The 22,185-nt window shown below is 40.7% G+C and overlaps 1 protein-coding gene across 1 annotated transcript in view; it reads left to right on the top strand.

Moving 5' to 3' along the window:
• PDZD7 (PDZ domain containing 7) overlaps positions 1-22,185 on the top strand; it is a 148,536-nt gene that overhangs the window by 56,863 nt on the left and 69,488 nt on the right. Inside the window, exons 3-4 of the mRNA XM_082268408.1 lie at positions 13,395-13,535; positions 17,487-17,661. Of these exons, the coding sequence (XP_082124534.1) occupies positions 13,395-13,535; positions 17,487-17,661 (316 nt within the window). The remainder of the gene's footprint in view (positions 1-13,394; positions 13,536-17,486; positions 17,662-22,185) is intronic.

Here is a 22,185-nt window from a genome sequence, read left to right as displayed (position 1 = left end):
CCTTCTGATTTGAATGGGTCCGCCCCTATCAGTTTGAAGGGAGCGGGAAAACTGGTGTAGGCAGTCACGCCGGTTAGTACTGCTCCTGGATGTGATTGGTAAGGAACGGCGGATGGCGGTGGGAGAGCCTTTCCTCCTGGGTTGAATCTGGCCTTACAAAAGGCTTGTCCCCAGTTGAAGGTAGGTTCACCCTAAGCTGTCTAAAGTTTTGATGCCTCCTGGTAGGATAGGGCTACACTGGGTCTGGCCTTTGGGCCGAGATAGAAAAAGCCCGTAGTGTATGTGCCCCTGGGATGGCAGCCCAGGGGTGCCTTAATTCTCACTGGTGAGGGGCAGCTCGCCTTGAGTTTTTCGGCACCATGGTCACTGCACCTACACACTTTTTCAGCACCTGCCTCTTGGGCAAGGCCTTTTGGCTTCGACCAGAGGAATTTTTATTCCGGCCGGAAGGCCTGCCTTTGTATTCTACACAAGGGCACTAATTCACCTCTCCACTTCCCCTTTCCCACCATTTTTGTTTGTGTGTGCTTTTTCTTTGTAGTGTTTGTCACTTCACTATCACCTTTTTTTCCTGCACGATGAGTACGGTGTGGGTCTCTGGGCCTACCTTGAAAGTCTTGGGAGGGGGTGGACATGGCCTTCTGGCTTAGTTCACCCTCTCCCATGGGGTCTCTCTTCGGGGGAGCCCCACCCAGTACTTGGGGTGGGCTATTTCGGCAGTCCCCCTGGAGAACGGGGTTTGCCAGGTCTCGGCCAGGCAAACCATAGGAAGTACCTCAGTCCCTGTCAGGAGTCTTGCGCCCCGGGGGATCAAGGTATAGGTCCAACCTCTTCGGAGGCCAGACCTTTTCGCACACCCTGTGCAGTTTTTGTGTTTCTCACGTTTGCGTGTGTGCACTTTTTATGCACCGGGTGAAGTCTTTTGAGTGTGTTTCACACGCTACGGGCTTTAAAAAAAAAAAAAAAACCTGTATCTACTACCCCTATGGTTACTATGCCTGTATCTGCTGTACCTGTATCTACCACCCCTATGGTTACTATGCCTGTATCTACTTCCAATGTTGTGCATGATTCATCTCCTCTGGATGTATGGGCGCCATCTAGTGGCCTTTTAGCTATTAACATGCAATCGCCAGTTAGTAATCCTATCCCTAGCATTGGTTCTCCTCCTGTTCCTCCTGCTTCTGTCACCTTGGCTAAGACGCAGAATCTTCCCGAGACATGTCTTAGGGAAGCACTTACATGTGAATTGTCACCTTTAGGTTACCATCTGTCAGATTCCATAAAAGAAAAAATATGGAGTGGTAAATTTATAGACTTGCTTTCTCTGCTTTCGTCCGTGAAAGAGTTTGTGTCTAAAGGTGATAGAAAGGAGGAGGAAGACAGGAGACGTCCAGTAACAAAAAATTTTAATAATTGGTTGCAGGCATTTTTTTATCTATGCTGCTGTGATGTGCGAGAAACACCCTTCCAGAAGTATTGGGTTGTTTCAACATTTAGACATTATTCTAGAAGCTTACAAAAACTTTGGCGGTACAGCTTGGTTTTCATATGACGTAGCTTTCCGTCAGAAGTTGGCAGTTCAGCAAAACCTAAAGTGGGGAGTTAAGGATGTCAGCCTTTGGCTGGATCTTTTTCTGCCACAAAGGTCCAATTTTAGTAGACAAGCTTTTTCAGGGTCACAGCAGCAGCCCCCTGCTCCTTCCTTTCGTAAAGGAGTCTGTTTTTCTTACAACGATTCACAGTGCAAGTGGCCGGGGACATGCAAATACAAGCATGAATGTGCTTTCTGTGCAGGGTCCCACCCAATTGCAAAGTGTTTCAAGAAAATGCACAGTGCGCAACAGACAGGAAATTTTTCAAAAAGCCATAACACCGGTGAAAGTACACAAAATGTTGCCGTGGTTTCAACAATTCCCCGACAGAGTGAAGGCCACCCTAGTAGCTGAGGGGTTTACTGATGGGTTTTATTTACCTTCTTTTACTGGTTTTGGTTGTACGGTTGTAAATAATCTTAAATCTGTTGGTCACCTTGAGGACATAGTAGTCGAGAAAATAAAGAAGGAATTGTCTGCAGGTAGGTTTGCGGGTCCTTTTGAATTCCCCCCCGTTTCCTAATTTCAGGATATCAACACTGGGCATAATTCAGAAGAAGGAACCCAATACTTATCGCCTTATCCATCATTTATCGTTCCCCTCTGGGGGGTCGTTGAATGATGAGATTAGCGAGGATGATGCTTCTGTTCAATATTCCTCTTTTGAGGATGCTTTGGTGATCTTGAGGAAATTGGGAAAAGGTGCGCTTCTAGCGAAAACTGATATCAAATCTGCGTTTCGTTTACTGCCGGTTCACCCCGATTCTTTTAATTCCCTTGGTTTTTTCTTTTTGAATCATTATTTTTTCGATAAATGTCTTCCTATGGGTTGTTACCTATCATGCTTTTATTTTGAATGCTTTTCTACTTTTTTAGAGTGGGTAGTATCCTCCAAGGCTGGTTTATCTTGTATCGTCCATTATTTGGACGATTTTTTGTTCATGGGTCGGGCGGATTCCACTGACTGTTTGCATCTGCTTGAAACATTCTTTGGTGTGTGTGAACAGTTTGGGATTCCTTTGGCACATGAAAAAACGGAGTGGCCTTCAACCAGTGTACAATTTCTGGGTATCACTATTGATACAATTTTAATGGAATTTAGATTACCACAGGAGAAAGTTGAAAAGTTGCAGAACTGCTTGATTATGATGATTCGCAGGAAAAAGACGACGTTGAAAGAAATGCAGTCTTTGTTAGGCCCGTTAGCGTTTGCCTCCCGGATTATACCTTTAGGTAAGTTGTTTTCACGGAAGTTATATGCAATAATCTCTGGTTTAAAATCTCCCTCTTCACACATTCGATTGTCCTCTGAAATTAAGGAGGACATGCTGGTATGGTTACAGTTTTTACTTTATTTCAACGGTAAAGCAATTTGGCAGGAGGAATTTATCACTGACCAGGATTTCTGTCTGTTCACGGACTCGGCGGGCTCGGTGGGTTTCGCCGCCATTTTGCGCACTCACTGGTGCGCTGATTCTTGGCCTGACAGATGGCAACAGTTGGGTTACACTCGCAACAGTGTATTGTTGGAGCTTTTCCCAATTGTGGTTGCACTTGAAATTTGGGGTCCCCATTTTAGAAATAAACGTATTTTGGTTAGAACGGACAATAAAGGGGTGATGTTTGCGATTAATTGTCTTTCTTCCAGATCCCCACCTGTCATTAAATTATTACGGTACCTTGTATCCAAATGTTTGCGATTGAACATATGGATTAAGGCTACTTTTGTGCCTGGTAAGGACAACTGTGTGGCAGACTCTTTATCTCGTCTGCAGATGGAGCGGTTTTTTCTGCTGTTTCCGGACACGGACCGGTCGGGTTGTCATTATCCAGATCGGCTTTGGGGCATAGTTTAGATTTGGTAGCTCACAATATCGCGGTTTCGCTCGCTCCGTCCACGCTGGCCGGATATCAATCGGCCTGGGATCTTTGGAAATTTCACTTATCTTCGATTGGCGAACCGCATGGTCGTTTTTCTGAGGGTTTGGTTTTATCCTTTTTGAATTCTTTATTCCGCAAACGGTACTCATGGTCCCACATTAACAAATTATTGGCGGGTGTTTCCTTTTTCGTTAAATTGGAGAATCATCCACCTTGTTCTTCCTTTTTTTCAGTGCGACAGGCTTTAAAAGGCTATCGCAAGACGAATTGGCGCCCTGATCGCAGGGAGGCTATTACCCCTTACATTTTAGGAAAGCTGTGTTATGCCACCAAGCATGTATGTTTTTCCAATTACGAGTCGGATATGTTCAGGGCAGTTTTTTCGCTTATGTTCTTTGCGGCACTGAGGATATCCGAGCTCATTCATGATGACAGGTATGGCAATTCCGGCCTGAAATTTTCCGATGTTAAGACCCATATTTCATCAATCAGTCTTTTGTTGCGCTCTTCCAAGACGGATCAACTTGGTGTTGGTAAGTGGGTTCATTTACACCAGTATGTGAATTCAGAGATATGCCCAGTTTTATTATTAAAACGTTTTTTGTCGATCAGGTCGATCGAGGATGGATCTTTGTTTGTTCATCAGAACGGTAAAAGTTTAACTAAATATCAGTTCGATGCGGTTTTGAGAAAATGTTTGAAGTTTCTGCAAATGGATCACTATCGTTTATCATCTCACTCCTTTAGAATTGGGGCTGCCACAGAAGCTGCTAGGTTAGGGGTTAATGCTCGCTCAGGTATTGAAGAATATAGGTAGATGGAAGACGGACGCCTATCGTACTTACATTCGACCTAACTCTTGTCATTGATATTCCAGGGCCCCAATGCTTGTCGATTTGGATCGTTGGCCACTCTTTTGTACACTGGGCCCGAGCAAGAGCTAGGAGACGCTGCTATTCCGAGAACATTGGTCTTGACCCGCTAAATTTTCGTGTACAGTGGTTTAGCAAGCGGGGCATGCATTGGGCTGAATTCTTACCTGAGATTTGCAAATTGCTACAAGTTCTTCCCCCACCTGATGTTATGTTAATTCATCTAGGGGGAACGACATTGGGAAATTCAGAACGCTTGACCTTATTTTCAAAATTTGGGATGACTTCAATTATCTCAGGTCCGCCTATCCTGGAACCAAGTTTATTTTTTCTGAAATTATCCCCAGATCAGTGTGGTTCAAGCATAGTCATCTTAAACCGCTTGAAAAGGTTAGAAAACGAATAAACAAAGCTTTGGCCAAATTGTTAGGCGGGGTCGGCATCTTTTCTTTCAGACATTGCGAGCTGGAAGGTGGAATTCCCGACTTTTATAGGCATGATGACGTTCACTTATCCGATCTGGGACTCGATATCTTCAATGCCAATCTGGTCACCTGTATAGAAAAGGCCGCGTTGTGGGGTGGTGACAGGAGGGCATGAGCCTCCTGTCTGTTGGATATTTATTGGATGTTATTATGATTTGGTTTGACCTGGATTGTAGTGATCGGGTCAATTTTATGTATACTGATGTTTTTTGAAGTGTTTAAACAAGCATTAAAGGGCCGCGGCCTTTTAAATTCCAGATTGGTGTGTGGTGTCATCATTTATTTAGAATAAGCTAAATTTAGAGTTAAGTCCTGTCTGCCATCCCATGTAAAGAAAAAGGGGTTTGAATAAGCCCCTTTTTCTAGATGGGATGGTAACAGGCTATTTCAAACTTTAGAGAAGCCATCTTAAAAGGGTTTTAGATAAGCATAGCTGTTGCTAGGGTAGATTAGTCATACGAGGTTATGTTTGGTTAGAATAAGCCCCAATCGGAGTGGGATCTCAATGTAGCTAGGGAGTTTAGGCTATCAACCAGTTCTAACCGCCTTCCAGAGCCTGCCTGTGGGTTATAAAAGGGGGCTCATTCTCATAAGCCGCCACTCACCTGAAGAAAGAACTTCGTGTCAAGTTACCAGCTTTCTGTCTCCCTCCCCCCCACCCCTTTTATTGTCGTGGTCAGTTTTTGCTTGTAGGGTCACCTTTGCGTAGTGCAAAGGGTGACGATGTTGGTGATATTGTTCAATTTATAAGATGTTATTATTACGGATATTTATTGGATGTTATTATGATTTGGTTTGACCTGGATTGTAGTGATCGGGTCAATTTTATGTATACTGGTGTTTTTTGAAGTGTTTAAACAAGCATTAAACGGCCGCGGCCTTTTAAATTCCCGATTGGTGTGTGGTGTCATCATTTATTTAGAATAAGCTAAATTTAGAGTTAAGTCCTGTCTGCCATCCCATTCATAGGGAGTGTCATGGAGACCTTGGTCCATCTCAGAAAAAATGTCAGTTCATCCCACAGATTCATGTACCTATAGGAAAATCTTCACTGGCACACCTTGATATAGTGATCATTTTGTCCTTTATTCACATATAGACGAGTGCAGAATGGAAAACATTTGTTTTGTTTTGGATAAACTCAGTCATTATGTTACTAATTTCGTTTTGTGGATTCGTTTCGGAATTAATTTAGTTTTGTTTTGTTTAGTTTTGTTTTGTTTATTCATTTATTAATGAATTTCAATATTTCTGAATGATTCTAATTCAAATTGGTGGAAAATGTATTGACTGATCCAACGTTTGTGCAAAGTATAGCTGGTTGTTAATGAATGGGCCGGGAAGCTGGCCACCACATCCTTAACAACCACTTACTCATCAGCTGTCAGCGGGTTTCCACACTGACAGCTAAATGTACACAAAAGAATGCCCGGTCTAGTATGGATTTTAAGGGGTACCCCAGGCCAAAATTAGAAAAAAAAAACACAGCGTGGGGTCCTGCCCAAAATCCATTGCAGACCATTATTCGTGCATGCAGCCTGGCAGGTCAGGAAAGAGGTTAGAAGAGCGAGCGCCTGACCCTCCTCAATACCAGGCCCCATGCCCTCAACATGTGGAGGTGCTTTATGGTATGGGGGGCTCTCTCCCCCAAACCTCCCCAAACCACCTTGTCCTCATTTTGATGGGGACAAGGGCCCCTTCCTCACAACCCTGGCCAGCGGTTGTGGGGGTCTGTGGGAGGGGGGCTTATCAGAATCTAAAAGCCACCTTTAACAAGGAGGCCTCTAGATCCGGCCCCCCCCATGTAAATGAGTATGGGGTACATTTTACCTCTACTCTTTCACCAAAAAAAAGTGAAAAATAAATAAAAACACAGAGACAGTTTTGACATTTCCTTTATTAAAAAAAAATAAATCAATGTCCCCTGAAGTAAATCCAGTGTCAATTACGGTGAACAACCACTACCACCGACCTAAAAAAAAAAAAAAAAAAAAAAAGGGTCCTGCTGTCTAATAGTTCTTAAAAAACGTCAGCGGCATTCATCATAAATGATGCTGGATTTAATTCAGGGGACATTGTTTTTTATTTTTTTTTTGTAATGTCAAAGGAATTGTCAAAGACTGTCTCTGTTTTTTATGTATTTTACACTTTTTTTGGTGAATGATTCAGCGTACAATGTACCCCATACTCATTCACATGGGGGGGCAGGATCTGGGGGCCCCTTGTTAAGGGGACTTCCAGATTCCGATAAGCTCTAGTTCCGCTGACCCCCATAACCACCGACCATGGTTGTGGAAAAGAGGTCCTTGTCCTCATTAACCACTTCTGGTCCGGAAGGTTTTACTCACTTAATGACCAGGCCATTTTTTGCGATACTGCACTGCGTTACTTTAACTGACAATCGTGTGACGCTGTACCCAAATAAAATTTAGGTTTTTTTCCCCACAAATAGAGCTTTCTTTTGGTGGCATTTGATCACCTGTGCAATTTTTATTCTTTGTGCTATAAACAAAAAAAGCGACAATTCTGAAAAAAAAAAAAAAAACGTTCTGCTATAAAACATTCCCAATAAAAAAAAAAAATTAAAAATCAAATTTTTTCATCATTTTAGGCCAATATGTATTCTGCTTCATATTTTTGGTAAAAAAAAAAATCTCAATAAGTGTATATTTATTAGTTTGTGCAAAAGTTATCTACAAACTAGGGGAAAGATTTATGTTATTTTTTTTTCTACTAGTAATGGCGGCGATCAGCCATTTTTAGTGGGACTGCGACATTGCGGCGGACAGATCAGACACCTAACTGACACTTTTGGGGGGACCAGTGGCATTACTACAGTAATCAGTGCTAAAAATATGCACTGTTACTGTACTAATGACACTGGCATGGAAGGGATTACCACCAGGGGCGATCAAAGGATTAAAGGTCTCCATAGGGGGTGCTTTCTAACTGTGTGGGGATGGCCTTGCTGGATGAACACATAGACCTATGTTCCTAAATTGGAGGAACACAGGATCAGTGTGTTCATCACTGACAGAACAGCGTTCTGCCGTGTTTACATCGGCCAACCTGCCGCTGTATAAGTACGGCGGCTGGTCGGCAAGTGGTTACCAAGCACCCCCCCATGTTGAAGGCATGTGGTATGGCATGGTATAGTTCAGGAGGGGGGGAGTTTGCTCATCTTCGCCCATTTCCTGACCTGCTGGGTTACATACTTGGATAAGGGCCTGGTATGGATAGTGGGCTGGGCCGAGGCTGGTTTTTTTTTCTTTATTTTTCAGTGCCAGCATTCTATTGTTTACATTCAGCTGTCAGCGGGGAAACCCGCTGACAGCTGATGAGTCATTGGTTGTTAAGGATGCGGAGGCCCACTTCCCTGTCCGTTCCTTAACAACCATCTATTCTTCACACAGAATTTGGCTCGGTCGATAAATTTTCGATCATTTCAAATTCAAATCCTTCTGAAAATTTGGAAATTCATTAGAAAATTAATAAACAAAACCAAAGAAATTTCAACAAAATATGTTACTATTGTTATTTGTAAATTAGAATCTCTGAATTACCAAAAATTCATCCGAGTTTAGATTCAGGCCAAAAGGAATTGCATGAGCATGTCTATTCACATAAAGCTACAGGCATCACAGGCAGCATCCACCAGTTCACTACAACACCTTACATAAACTTTGAGCAGACCTGTAAGTAGTGTGATGGGTACAATTCAACTTGTGTGGTTAGCGGTACCGGGCGGTAAATGCTTGCTGAGTATGCTAAGTTGTATGTCCCCAGGGGTTCTGGTGCTACACCAGGTGATGAATGAGGTTACTAGCCCTACATGCAGGGAGTACCTTTCGCGCAGAGCATGCATGGAGACAGCGGTCATGTGAAAAGTCTAACATTAAGGCTGTGCCCCGACTTAGAGATGAGCCCTTTCTGTGTCCAGAGTTCCTCTGTGAAGTGTCTTGTTCCATGTCACCACACATTGTAACTTACTAAATGTTGCATTAGGAGGGAGGTGCTGATCCAGCGCCCACTCCACCAGTTCAGCGTACCTCTGTTACCACACTCCCAGTAACAGAATAGGGTCCCGCCATGCACATAGCGTGAACCTCATGTGTGTACTTGTTAACTCTGTCCTTGCTGTAACATGTGACCAGGCCATAGATCTCAGTAACGCAGATTCGGATCCGGTTGCTATTGGATACCAACCACTAGGGAGGGAGCCAGAATATTGACTCCCTCTCTACCAGAGGGCCTTTCACCTTATCAGATACCATGCCTAGTGACTAGTTGCTTGATGTCTTGAACTAGTGATGTGTTGCTCATAGCAACTACACTGCTTCTTTGCTTGACTTGCCAAATGGACTTCTTGTTGTAGAAGCTAAGCTTCATACCCCACATGTGCTTTACTGGCCATGATTCTTTTAATTGACATTAACCCTCATGCACCCCTTTTAAGTAACCTTAGACCAGGCTCAGGCAGTTAATGCAGCTTTACTGAAGCACTTCTTAGCACAGTCCAACATGTACAATGTTCATATCCTCACCCAATTTACAACTAATTGGTTGCCCAGGCTTACCTCTACAGTTGATAGTCCATCTTGGCGTTCTCCATGGCTTTGCTGTCTTTTAAAGTCCCAGTGCCTTTAGCGGACTGCAAGGCACAGCTGTCCCAGTAGCTCCAATCACGCATAGGAACAGATCCAACCAAAAGGACTTTCTATGAAGTAGCTGAAGATTACATGCTGTAGCTTGTCTGTGTCTTCTTCCCATGCAGACTGCTCTCTGTGTGCACAGCCCTTCCCCCTTTTATTTACAGCACAGGGTAGAGGGCAGAGCTCAAAAAGCCTGGGAACCGCAGACACAGGTTTTACCCCTTCCCAGCCTATACAGCCTATCTCACTTGCTAACAGAATACAATCCCCATGTAGGCAGCCTACCTACAAACAGGTACTTGAGCCTCTAACATGGGGACGGTACTATGCTGGAATATGTATTTTCTTTTCTTTTCCAAGAAGAGGCTGGAATATGTCTGTACCACAGTGCGTGGTCAGCCCCTTGTTAGCTGGAACACTGTAGGCTGTGCGGCCAACAGCATCACAGCAACAGATGGTTTATCCCCATTAGGCCACTGGCCGGCAGAATTGCCAGCTGAAAGTAAACAGAGGGGCAGAGAGGCTGGTGACATCATTATCCAAATGTGGACAAATAAGGACATATTTTGCCATTGACATACTTTGCCATGTTTGGACAATGTTGTTACCATCATATCTGCAAACTAGTGGCAATTGTTTTGGAGTCTGCCACGGGCAAATTGGCAGTAGCAAGAACTACCTGAATCTGGCAGGACTGGTACTAAAAATTGGCACACAGCTTTCATGATTTTGGCAAAGGCCATGTTAAAGGGGCCATACAGACAGAAAAGTGTCCTAATTACCTACTTTTATGGTGGAAGCTTGATAAGCTTGTGATGAAACCCCATTTTACTAGATGTATCTAATCTTGTTATTCGAATCATTAACCTTTGGGGTAATTTTATTTAATTGAAGGGTGTTGTTGGTTGTTTGTCACATCCTCCATGTCCACCTCCTCATTTGTGCCAAGCAATGGTCACATGAGAGGCCAACCCTGGGGTGGGCTTTTCTGGGCTACGTTAGGCACCTTGTACAGGGTCACTTTACTACGCACATGGGGTAACTTTACTTTATGCCGTCTTCATCAATGCCCTGGAACAAGGCTGAGGCTGCCATGGGGGAATACTTAAGGCAAACCTCTACTCTTAGAGATGAACCGTCACCATGTACACTTGCACCATAACTGTTTTCCAGTCAACTCTTGGGTCCTCATGACAGTGTACAGTATATATTACAGGCTGGACTCAGAGAATAACCCGGCAAAAAAAACCCAAAGAACTGGGAAAGGCATTAACTTCTACCCTCCCAGCTGGGACAGAACCTCTAACTATTTCAACCCGCTTACAAATTTAATTGTACTGTGAAAAAAACTAAATTAAAACCCGCGCTGGTAGATCACCTGAATATGTGAATCAATAAATATAAATAAATTATAAAATTTACTATATATACATAAAGTGCATAAGTGGTATGCAGCAGCTGCAACACTAAGCAAATCTTAGGAGAAATATTAAAAACCAAATTTAAGCAGCGATAGCATTAATAAGAAAATATATGTGAAATAAATATAATCAATTCATCAGTGCAAAATTATTGTGCATAAAAATTTCCAATATAATCAATAAAAAGTCCTTATTGGTGATCCAAGTAAAGTGCTCAGGTGCTGAAGTTTATACAAAAGTGCTTCAAGTGATAGGTGACCCCTCTCGGTTCCCCACTCACCAAATTGCCAGAATTTTTGAGCCTTGAGATAATATTGCACATAAGCCCTTCTTTGCCAGGATCTCAAAGATATTTTTCGTATAGCCTTGGATAAGGGTAGGTAGGGATCCGTCTCCGTTTCAACCATTAAAAGATAGAAAGGCCATACATCGTGAAGTATGTTTAAACTATTTATTTGCTTCGCAAGCCAAAAACATACTTACAGGACATAGATGGGTGTAAGCATAGTCAGCTCACAGAGGGGAAGTCAGGACCAGGCAGGATCATCCAGGTACTGTAGAAGATAGAAAGGAACAATTGACAATGCAAAAGCACTATGCTAAAGCTTGTGCTATACAGGGACAGGAGCATGATTTATTTTTTGGGGTAGGAGGTTACAGTATCTTTAAGTAAACCCATCACTCACTAATCTTAGCAATTAGAATTGAGCATATGACAAAAAAAGATATAAGCAGAGGTTACCTACAGTGAAAACCACACATAAAACCAATTAGGAGAACTATAGGCAGAATATTTTTAGAATAGAAATCTTTAATGTTTTTGTAAAAGTCAAGCTTCACCCCTCACCCCACTTTCTCCCCTCTTACCCCCATCTCCCAAATCACCCCACGTGTTTGTTAATGTGATGGACACATTTACAGCTAAAACTGGAGTTGGAATGGTTTTGATCTCTGCGTTGGGCTGAGTTTTCATCACTGGAACTTGTAGCCACACAATGTTTTGCACCCTTTGTATCACCTTGTGTTAAGATCACCTTTTTTAAGCTGGACATTTTTTTCCTTCTCTTTTTTATGTTATGTACACATTATTATAAAATTCCAGGAACAAGAGATCCAAGGGAATATTATCTCATCGCACACATCGCATCCTCTAAACTGAAGATAAATACAAATTCAGGAAAATAAAGGGTGATATTTTGGTGTGCAAATAAACCAAAATAATCATCAAATATTAGAGTATGATGAGTTTTTACTTTATTACAAAATGTTTTATTAATATGGGCTCAAAGAATAGAAAAAAAAAAGAGGAAAGGGGCTTCAACTAATGCGTAATTCACCAAAGCATGTATTGAACATGAGCTATTCAGTACATGAACTTTCTTCCTAGAATTGCGCTGGATGTGCCAAAATTTTGGATGTGCCAAGCGCATCTGGAGTTTTATGCCTAATTTTCTTATATGCATGAAAAATCTCTCTTATAGTGACTCGTTAATATACAGTATGCTATTATGGTTGTACATGGAAATATTTTGGGTTTGTCATGTTTACATACCCTTTTATTAGATGACTAATAATAAAGAAAATGTGTGTCCAATAATTATGTTGAAAAAGCAGTTTGGCTGCTGCCTATAGGCATGTGCCTAATGGTAAATCCATCTCTGACTTTGCTTATGCAATTTTAAATTTAATCTGGGCAATTCTAATTCAACAAATAAAGAGAAACCTGTCAGAATACTTCTGATATTGGCTGGACTGTCACAATAACTGCCTGAACTCATACCCAGATTTCTTATGTTCTGAGTGTGCTATATGCAAAGACAGGCAGGAAATTTTAGAGATCTCAGAATCAGAAAAAGGAAGGTTTACTTCTGGCGGTTATTGGCATTAGCTATTGTGGTGGCTATTGGCAATCCAGTGATTTGGCAGTGGATGCAAACTAATGGATCTGATATTAGCCTCTAGCTGACTCTACTCTTTAGTTCACGTATCTGACCACCAGCCAAGATGACCTCCCCCTTCAAAACATTGCAGGATTAGGTGAACTGTACATACTACCTGTTGAGCAGTTGGATTGGTTCACCTGTTATACACATCCATACACTTTAGCATTAGTGACAATCCCTGCTGTTTTTTTAGTTGTAAACCAGTTTTACTTTGAAGCACAGTAGGATTAACTCTGTTGTATAATCAAAGATTATCTCTTGTCATCTGGCAGAAGGGTTTTTTATAACCAGTCCAGTTCAATTTGGTAAATTTAAGCCCCTCTGTCCACAAAACATAGAATACTTTATTCAGTGTGTGCAGTGCACACCAGAGATCAACCATCAACAGAATCAAGAAAAGTCATGATAGTCCAATGATGTGCTTATCTTGATGATAGATCTGCCTACTTTTGGCCAGACTTGTTACATTTCTATTTTTGTTAAGGAATGGTAATGAAGCAGCTTTCATTTAACGTGGAATGATATATATTTTTTTTGCTTTTCAGCCAACAGTGATGAGAGTGATTCAATCCTTGCCATCACAGTTGACAAAACTCCAGATGGTAAATTGGGGTTCAGCGTCCGAGGGGGTTCAGAGCATGGCCTTGGGATCTTTGTCAGTAACGTGGAAGAAGGAAGCAGTGCAGGTAAGATAAACATAATATGGTAATGAGTGATGTGTCCGTAAGTAGTCATTCAAAGTAGATACAGTTATGGTTTAAAGTTTTCTTTGATGTGTCTATTGCCTGTTCAGTTTACTTCTGTTTGATTTTGGCTTCCTTAAGTGATGCCTGGAGGGTGCTGAAGAGAAGGTAATAACCAGCCTTCAGAAAAGTCCAGTCACTAAGTTCCTTTCTTTTTTTCCAATGGGCCACCTAGGAAGTAGAGACATGCACCATGGTAAATAAAGGCTGCTTTCAAAAAATTGTGTATTACAGTACCTTTAGCATCCTCCAAACAAGATCACTCAGCTTGCCCTATGTGGCTTTGGTTGTCTGGTGTTCAGTGAGCCCATGAACAATACAAGCAAACCTATTTAATAAAGATAAATGCAAGCGTCTATGCCAGCACACAAGAGGCCATGGAGTTAATTTACTAAAGAAGTAGAGTGAATTTTCACTTTGCAAGGGATTGTTTATTTAGTTTAGTGATCACGATGAACATTCACTTTGTAAAGATTATCCAAAGACCCACAAATTAAAAAAAACAAAGTAAAGTATTTTCGCTTTTACATAATTGAAGTCAGTAATTAATATCTGTCCTTGAATTATAACACCTAAAAGAGGAGCTATGGATGGCAAAATAAGAGCAGATTAAATTTTATTTAACAATGAAGGTTACTTTGCTTATATTTTTCTTTCTATGGTTTCTCATTCCCCCACTCATCAATATGCTAATAACATTTTAAATACAAAATACAATTTTTTTACTTTTTTTTTTATACCTAGTAATGTCATCACTGAGTCTTTGTGCTTCTCTATCCATTGTTAGCAAATCCTGGCTGGTGAGAGGAGCTAGCTAGGTTCAGTACATAGCTTTCTGAAAATATCACAGCACCCTGCCTCAGTACTTAATTTAAAAGCTCTCGGACCTGATACAGGAAGCAGGCTGGCTGTTCCGAGGAGTTATACAAATATCAAAATTCTTTGATGGGTGTATGTAAGTCTGGAGGAGTGTGAGTTCCATGGCAGGCTGCATCTACATGCAGACCAAGCTAGGTAATGCCCTCATGTGATCTTGAGCCTCCATGTTGAAAGAACTGAAATCCATACCTGTGCCCCTCAGCTATATCTGGAAGACTACCGTGACCTTGGTTTCCAGTTTCCTACGCATCTCTTTAATTTCATACTGTTGACTTTAAAAGACCTAACATATTCTAGACTGCACAGCTTGTTATTGTTGGTACACTAGTGCTACTTCTGTACATTGTTCAACACCTGTATACAGTGGGTATAAAAATAATCATCCCCCCCCCCCCTTTAAAGTAATTGCGTTTTGTTGCTTTGCAGCCTGAAATTAAAACAGACACAGTTTTTTTATCCAGTTATATTTACTAGAGCAACTTATAACATCCAAGTGAAAAGTATGACACCAACATGTCAGAAAAAGAACACCCCCCTTATGTCAGTATTTTGTTGGACCACATGTTGCTTTAATTACAGCCTTTAGTCTGTTGGGATAATATGTCTCTACTCTTTGCAAATCTATACTTTGCAATATTTGCCCATTCTTCTTTGGAGAAGTTGAGGCCAAATAATTCCATGTGGGCCTTTATGCTGGTAAGGGTTAAATACTGATTTGGGTTTCAATGTTGAATGTTGGACCAGGGGGGAGGTTGCTAAATGCTGTGTAAACAAATCTAAGTCAGTGAGAGTGTCATTGTTATATAGCTGTTCCAATGTCTCGATAATGTCTGTCTCAAAGTCAAATTCTTGGGGTTCAGGAGTAAGTAAAGCACCCAACCTTAAAAACAAAATTACACCCAGCAAACTTAAAACCATTAAAGACGCCACCCCTAGGGTGTGCCTGATTCCTTTAACAGGCATGTATAGGTGCAACAAGTCTTTGTGCAAAACCTGTGCATATGTAAAACATGGTAAAAAATCATTTCATACACATAATAAAACATACAACCTCGCTGATTTTTACAATTGTTCATCTGATTTTGTAATTTATTGCCTCAGTTGTCCTTGCAACCTCCTCTATGTAGGACGCACGATCCGTCCCCTTGACAAGATTTGGGGAACACAGGAGAAAAATAGAGGAAGGAAAAGACAAACATAGCGTCCCCCGCCACTTTCTCAGACACCATGACAAATCTACCTCAAATCTTGAGGTATGGATCATTGAGCAAATATCAAAAGACCTTCCCGAAGCCGAAAGATTTCACAAACTGTGCGAACGTGAAACGTTTTGGATCTATTCCCTCAATACACTTTCGCCCAATGGGATGAACGAAGAATTGGATGTATCCACCATTCTTTAATTAGTCCCCTCTAGGGTTCACTTTAGGTAATCCATACAGTGCCAATTTTTTTTTTTTTCCCAACTCCCTCCATATTCATACCTCTTTCAGGTTGATATTCATCATTTTTCCCATTCCATCCATCTCATTGCATTAGTATCCATTTCCTGATTTTATACATACATGTATCAATATATACCATAAGAATTTTACATTATCACATACAAATATATATATATATATATATTTTTTTTATTGTATATTTAGTCTCAGTTAATGATATGCATACATCATATACAATTCTTTATTTTGTTTACATTTATTTTTATTTTTCATTTTCATTTTCCCATTTTTGATTTTTATTTTTATTTTAATTTACTTTTTATATTTTATTTTTATTCATATTTAATTTTATTTTCACATTTATCATTTCTTTCTCATTTCATCCCATGTTTTTTTTTTTTTTTCTCAAATTTTCCTCTCATTTTCTATGGCATTATTCTCTTCATGCATCATATCACATGTATATTATTGTTTATTTTTATTTCTTACTGGTTTGACCTCTAGAGGGACCCTTGTTCCTCATACAGCCATAACGTCGAGTCATGTTTACTTTGATAGTAATTTAATAACTTCACCACCAGAGGGCATTGTTCCTCATACAGCTATAACGTAGAGTCATGTTTACTTTGATAGTAATTTTATAACTTTACCACCAGAGGGCATTGTCCCGGAACACATAAATTGGTCCTTCTCTTTCCCTTTTACATCCGACTTTGAAAAAGGAGCGCGCGCTGTTTTCCCCCCACAGTGCGCATGCTCGGAAACGCGTCAGTCATTACGCCGGAAGATCCTGTGGACAAGCATCACGGCCACCGTGCGGCCCAAGCCTCCATCTCACTGCGGTTTCACCCTGCTGTCCAAGCCTCCATCTCACTGCTGTGACACCCTCCACTTCCTGCTGGACAGGAAGAGGAAGAGAGGAGAGGATTACAGACCCACAGTGATGACTCCAAGCCCCAGCCTCCACATGGACACCGAAAGGACCCATCATGTCTGCTTATACTTACCTTGATGTAAGTTTTTATTACTTGTTTGCCATATTAAATCGCAGTCTTAACTAGAGGCGCCTGTTTTCTCTTTTGTTTGTTGCATGTTTGGAGATTGCTTCTGCTCCCCAACAGGCTGGCCCTGAGCATCCAGACTATTTCCTCATCTCACCTTAAGACTTTATCATAGCCTTGATGTGCTACTATATGGACTATCGTTTTTATGTAGTGCTAACAGCTTGCGCCACTTGTTCCATTTCTTGTCTTGATTCTTTTCTATACCCACTGTATGTCCATGTCAGTTGAATTTATGTACGGTAATTGTCAACAGTGTAAACATGAACTGGAATCCAATAAATAAAACGGATAGGCCAGATACAGTAAGGCTACAAAGAGGTATTAGATAAGCGCGGGCTCTATCTGACTTGATATGGTTGCTGAAAACTTCAGGGAATCCTTGTATTATAGTACAGTAGCAAATGCCTTGAGTCCTATATTAAATGTAATTATTTCCAGAGTAATGCATAATGCTGTGGTATGTCCTGCTGCTTACGGGCTGTAACACCCATCTGATCTCTTTGCAGATCTTGCAGGTCTGTGTGTTGGAGATAAGATCGCCGAGGTGAACAGTGTCAGTTTAGAGAGTATAACTATGGGAAGTGCAGTCAAAGTACTCACTGGGAACAACCGTCTACGTATGATGGTGAGACGGATGGGAAAAGTGCCAGGGATTAAGTTCTCCAGAGAAAAGACCACATGGTAAGCAGAGCTGCCCTCTTCATTCACATTCTCCCTGCTATTGTCAGCTCTTCTAGGTAACCAAAAATCACAATGTATCACCTCTATGGACCAAAGAGAGCGTGTCAGGTTCATTAGAGGATCACAAGATTGGGTTTCACCACAAGAGCTCGTGTCTGAGTGAACTCTGACCAGATGACATGCAGCTCTTATACACTTTGCTGCGTCACCTGGATCTTCCCTCTATACACAATTATTATTTAGCAAAATGGAATTAGGTTACGCATGGCACAGATTTACATTGATCGCACCAACACCATAATTTGACCAAGAATTAAGAGGAACCTATTTTACCCCATTTTTAAGCTTATGTTTGATAGCAATTTTAAATTGTGAAAAATAAAACAAAAAATTGAAACACATACACAATTTACATTGGTGTGTCTCCATAAACCATGGAAACCTCAGGACTCAAGCTATTATTTTTTTCAGTTCAGGTTAAAAATGTAAAAGCCTTTCGGGGATCCAATGCCAAGTCTTTCTAAATACTCCCTGCCGAGACAATCCTTATTTCTATATTTACAGATGTTGCAAGCACTACAAGCCCACATGCATATTACCCATTTCTTCTACAATTATTCCCAGCTAATTACAATGAAAGCTCAAGTGGGCAGCCAGAAAAGGCCTAATGGTCAAGGTATATGAAACCTTACTAGCAGTTCGACCAATCTAGCCTTACCACCACTGGTGAGAGGACTTACTGTAAGCTGGGTACACATGCTTAGTTTGTTTTCATTCAAAAAAGCAAATGGATTCCCCAATCCTCTTCACTGTGCTAGCGTATTCTGACAACGGAGCCTGAATGTTTTCCAAGAGACCTGTTTGACAGAAGTCGTTCTACCAAACAGGTAGGGCCACACACAGATTCAGCCAGTGCTGAACCAGCCAAATTTGATGCATGTGTAAGCAACCATAGACACTCAGTGGTTGACCGGAAAGATACTTTGGAGACCATCATTTCAACCTCTTTATCCCTATCTCAAATCTGACTCTTGTTCAAAGAATATACCTTAGTCAAATTAAGGGATTTAAATGGAGAAGCATACCCTCTTCAAAATGTACAAGATGTGACAGGGACATGGGAACCCTTTTTCAGTATGTAGAGCTGCCCAAAATATTTTAGCAACTGAGAAGCTATATTTCAGGCTATTATGTTCTCCATCTTCCTAATAATTGATTCCAAGATAGGTATCTTAGGTATACTGCCTGAAAGCATAGTCCCAGGACAAGCTCAACCATCTCTATCCAGAATATTATTTATGCCCTGGAAACGAATTACCTAAAAATAATTGTCACGCATACCATCCACATTCGACCAATGGAAAGCTTCAATCTATTCACTTTTGAAAAAGGAAAAACAAATATACCAACATATGTTACAGTGGGCAGCAAAAATACTTGTGGTTCTTGTATACATAATTTTTTTTTACATGATGACTTTAGTTGTAAATGCTAAAAGCAGCCACATTAACAAAACATTAGGAATGTTTTCGTCAACATTTCATATACTAAGAATACATTTCATGGCTATGAACTTTTGGTTAGTAAATAGTTACTTTGCATTAGTCCACCTTTGTCTGGTTCAGCTGTGTTCCATTCAACGACACATATAATGTAGTGGCGCATTGATGGATTAATTAATCACTTCACACATTCTGACCCATTAATTAATTTTAAAAAATGCATGTGATATATTTTTTTTTATTCTTTTTTTTTTTTTTACAAATAATTTTAATGAAACATTTTTCAATACAAAAATGTTAAACCACATGCATAATACACCAATGACAAGGCTTGAGAGAAGTAAGCACAAAGCACAATCCTGAAAACCTCATAATCTCCCTTAGGTTCCAAACATTCAGAAGCCTACACAAAAAACCCAGAGAGGCTGATGGTACTAGTGTTACAGCCTGTGTTGTTTATTTAATCATTGCTTATGGTGGTGCACTGGCATTAAGTAAAACCCAGCACAAAATGTTTTCAGGGCTCCTATCCAAACCCTTGTCCACTGACAAGTTAAGCAAATAACGTTGATTATCTCATTACAATGGCATCTGAAAGTCGTGGGATTTATTAGGCAACAATTAAAGATGCGGTCCCTGAAGTTGATGTGTTTAAAGAAGAAAAAAATTGGCATTGCGGGTTCTTGTGTATGAGGCTGTGTAGTCTCACACCAATCAAGGTGCCCATGCTGACCCGTGTCTACAGACAAAAGTTCCAATAATAAACACGTGAGCATCTGATCTGGACCATGGAACGACAGAAGAAGGTGGTCTGGTCTGGTGATACACTTTTTTTTTTTTTTTACATCATAAGGATGGCCAAGTGCATGGGCGTCGTTTATATGGGGCACAGTTGGCACCAGGATGCACTATAGGAAGAAGGCGAGCCTGCGGAGGCAGCGTGATGCTTTGGGCAATGTTCTACTGGCAAACCATGGATCCTGTCCTTCATGTGGATGTTACCTGGCATGTACCACCTACCTAAACATTGCTGCTGACCAAGTAAATCCCTTCATGGTATTCTGTGATAGCGGTGGCTTCTTTCAGCAGGCTTATGCGCCCTGCCACACTGCAAAAATGGCTCAAGAATGGCTTTAGCAACTCAACAAAGAGTTTGAGGTGCTGACTTGGTCTGCAAATTCTCCAGATCTGAATCCATTCAAGCATCTCTGGGATGTGCTGGAAAAACAATTCCAATCCATGGAGGGCTTAAAGGATCTGCTACTAACAGCTTGGTGCCTGATACCACAGCATACCTTCAGAGGTCTAGTGGTGTCCGTGCTGTGATGGGTCAGGGCTATTTTGGTGGCAAAAGGGGGGCCTACTCAATATACGGTGGGTGGTCATAAAGGTGTGGCTGTTCGGTGTATATTTCCTTCAAAAACAACATAAAACAAAATACATAGAATACAAAAAGAGAGAAGTACAAGAAGATCTATTTGTGCTTCAGTCATTGAGATGGCATTCTATATATATATTTTGCATGCTGGTTTAATTCTGGGAGACTCTAAAGCTGACTACACATTATACCATTTTTTTTTTTTTTCAATTTCCTTTAGCTTTACCCTCAATTATGTAGTGCAAGGGCTGGCCTGATTGCATACAATTTGAAAATGTTTAGGTTTGACCTCATATTATATAATTTTGGTAATTCTAAAGGAAAATTTTATAATGTGTAGCCAACTTTAAAGTCATGGTTTGGTCTCTTTCTTTATTTTTAATGTGTTTAAGACAAAGCAAGAAGTGCTAGAGAATCTCCCTAGTGGAAAAGGGACTGGTTAGCCCTTATCTGTTTATTTTTTTAAATGTTATTGTCGATGGGAGAGTTCCCTTTCCTTTTTTAGGCAAAACAAACGCTTTAAATATTGGTAAATCAGTGGCAGGTTAGAAATAAGTGCTTAAAGTGTTAAAATCTCCCCCAGTTGTCCAAATATTAAAGTGGAACTAAAAGCAAACCTTTTTGATAGACGGAGTCTGTATTTTTTTTTTTTTGGCTTTTGTGTCGCATTGGGGAGATATTGATATATATATATTTCATTAGCTAATTGCTTTGTAATAGATTATGCGATTAAAGTGTGACTAAAGGCAAAACCTTTTTTTTATTTTGAATTCTGTAATGTGGGGTACAATCTATAAATTGTTTTTTTTTATCATCCCAGTGGGCTAAATAACAAAACATAACCACACAGATTGCTGTACTAACACAGACGATGCTAGTCCTGCGATCTTCCCCACTGAGCTATTGTATTCAATGGCTGTGAGCGCTGATCGGATCCTGGTTTTCCAGCATGCTCATTTGACAGAAGCCGGTCATGAGACTGGCTTCTGTCAGACAATAATCTCCCTGGCGGTCTGATTATGTCAGTATTTCTGAATGTCAAAGTGGAACATTGTTTTGCATAGAAATCTGTTGTTTTATATTGTAGGCCTGTAATTCTTAGGAATAAAACAGTAAAAGTGAATAAAAATTATTTAAAAAATTAATTAATTAATAAAAAATGATTAATAAAAATAAAAGGAATAAAACAGTTTCGTCCAGTGCCCTACCGGCACTTTTACTGAGGTGAAATGCTTTAATACATTATTGTAATCCTAACAGATTATAATGTATCATGTCATGTTTTGTGTGCTTTTTTTAAATTTTCCACCCGCTTCTGCCTTCCTGCGTCATGACGCTCGCAGGGAAGGGATCCCGGAAGACGGATACCCACGTTCTATCAGAATACCGCTACCTATCAGATTCTGCAACCGGAAGGGACGTTCGGGAAGAAAAACTTACTGCGCATGCGCTATGAGTTTCAATAGGTTTCCTAATGTGACAGAACACAAAGCAGCTGTGCACATCTTCTATAATTATTATAATTTCTATTATTATTGTAATATAGTAAATATAGCAAGTAACCTGTGGGTAAAAGGTGGCAACGTTCATCTTGGTACACCCCACACTGCTCAGCGACAGTCTCAGTCGCGGTGAAATAGTATA

This window comes from Pelophylax lessonae, assembly GCF_965119305.1.
Source record: "Pelophylax lessonae genome assembly, chromosome: 9".
NCBI lineage: Eukaryota > Metazoa > Chordata > Amphibia > Anura > Ranidae > Pelophylax > Pelophylax lessonae.
This window is presented reverse-complemented; position numbering and strand designations above follow the sequence as displayed.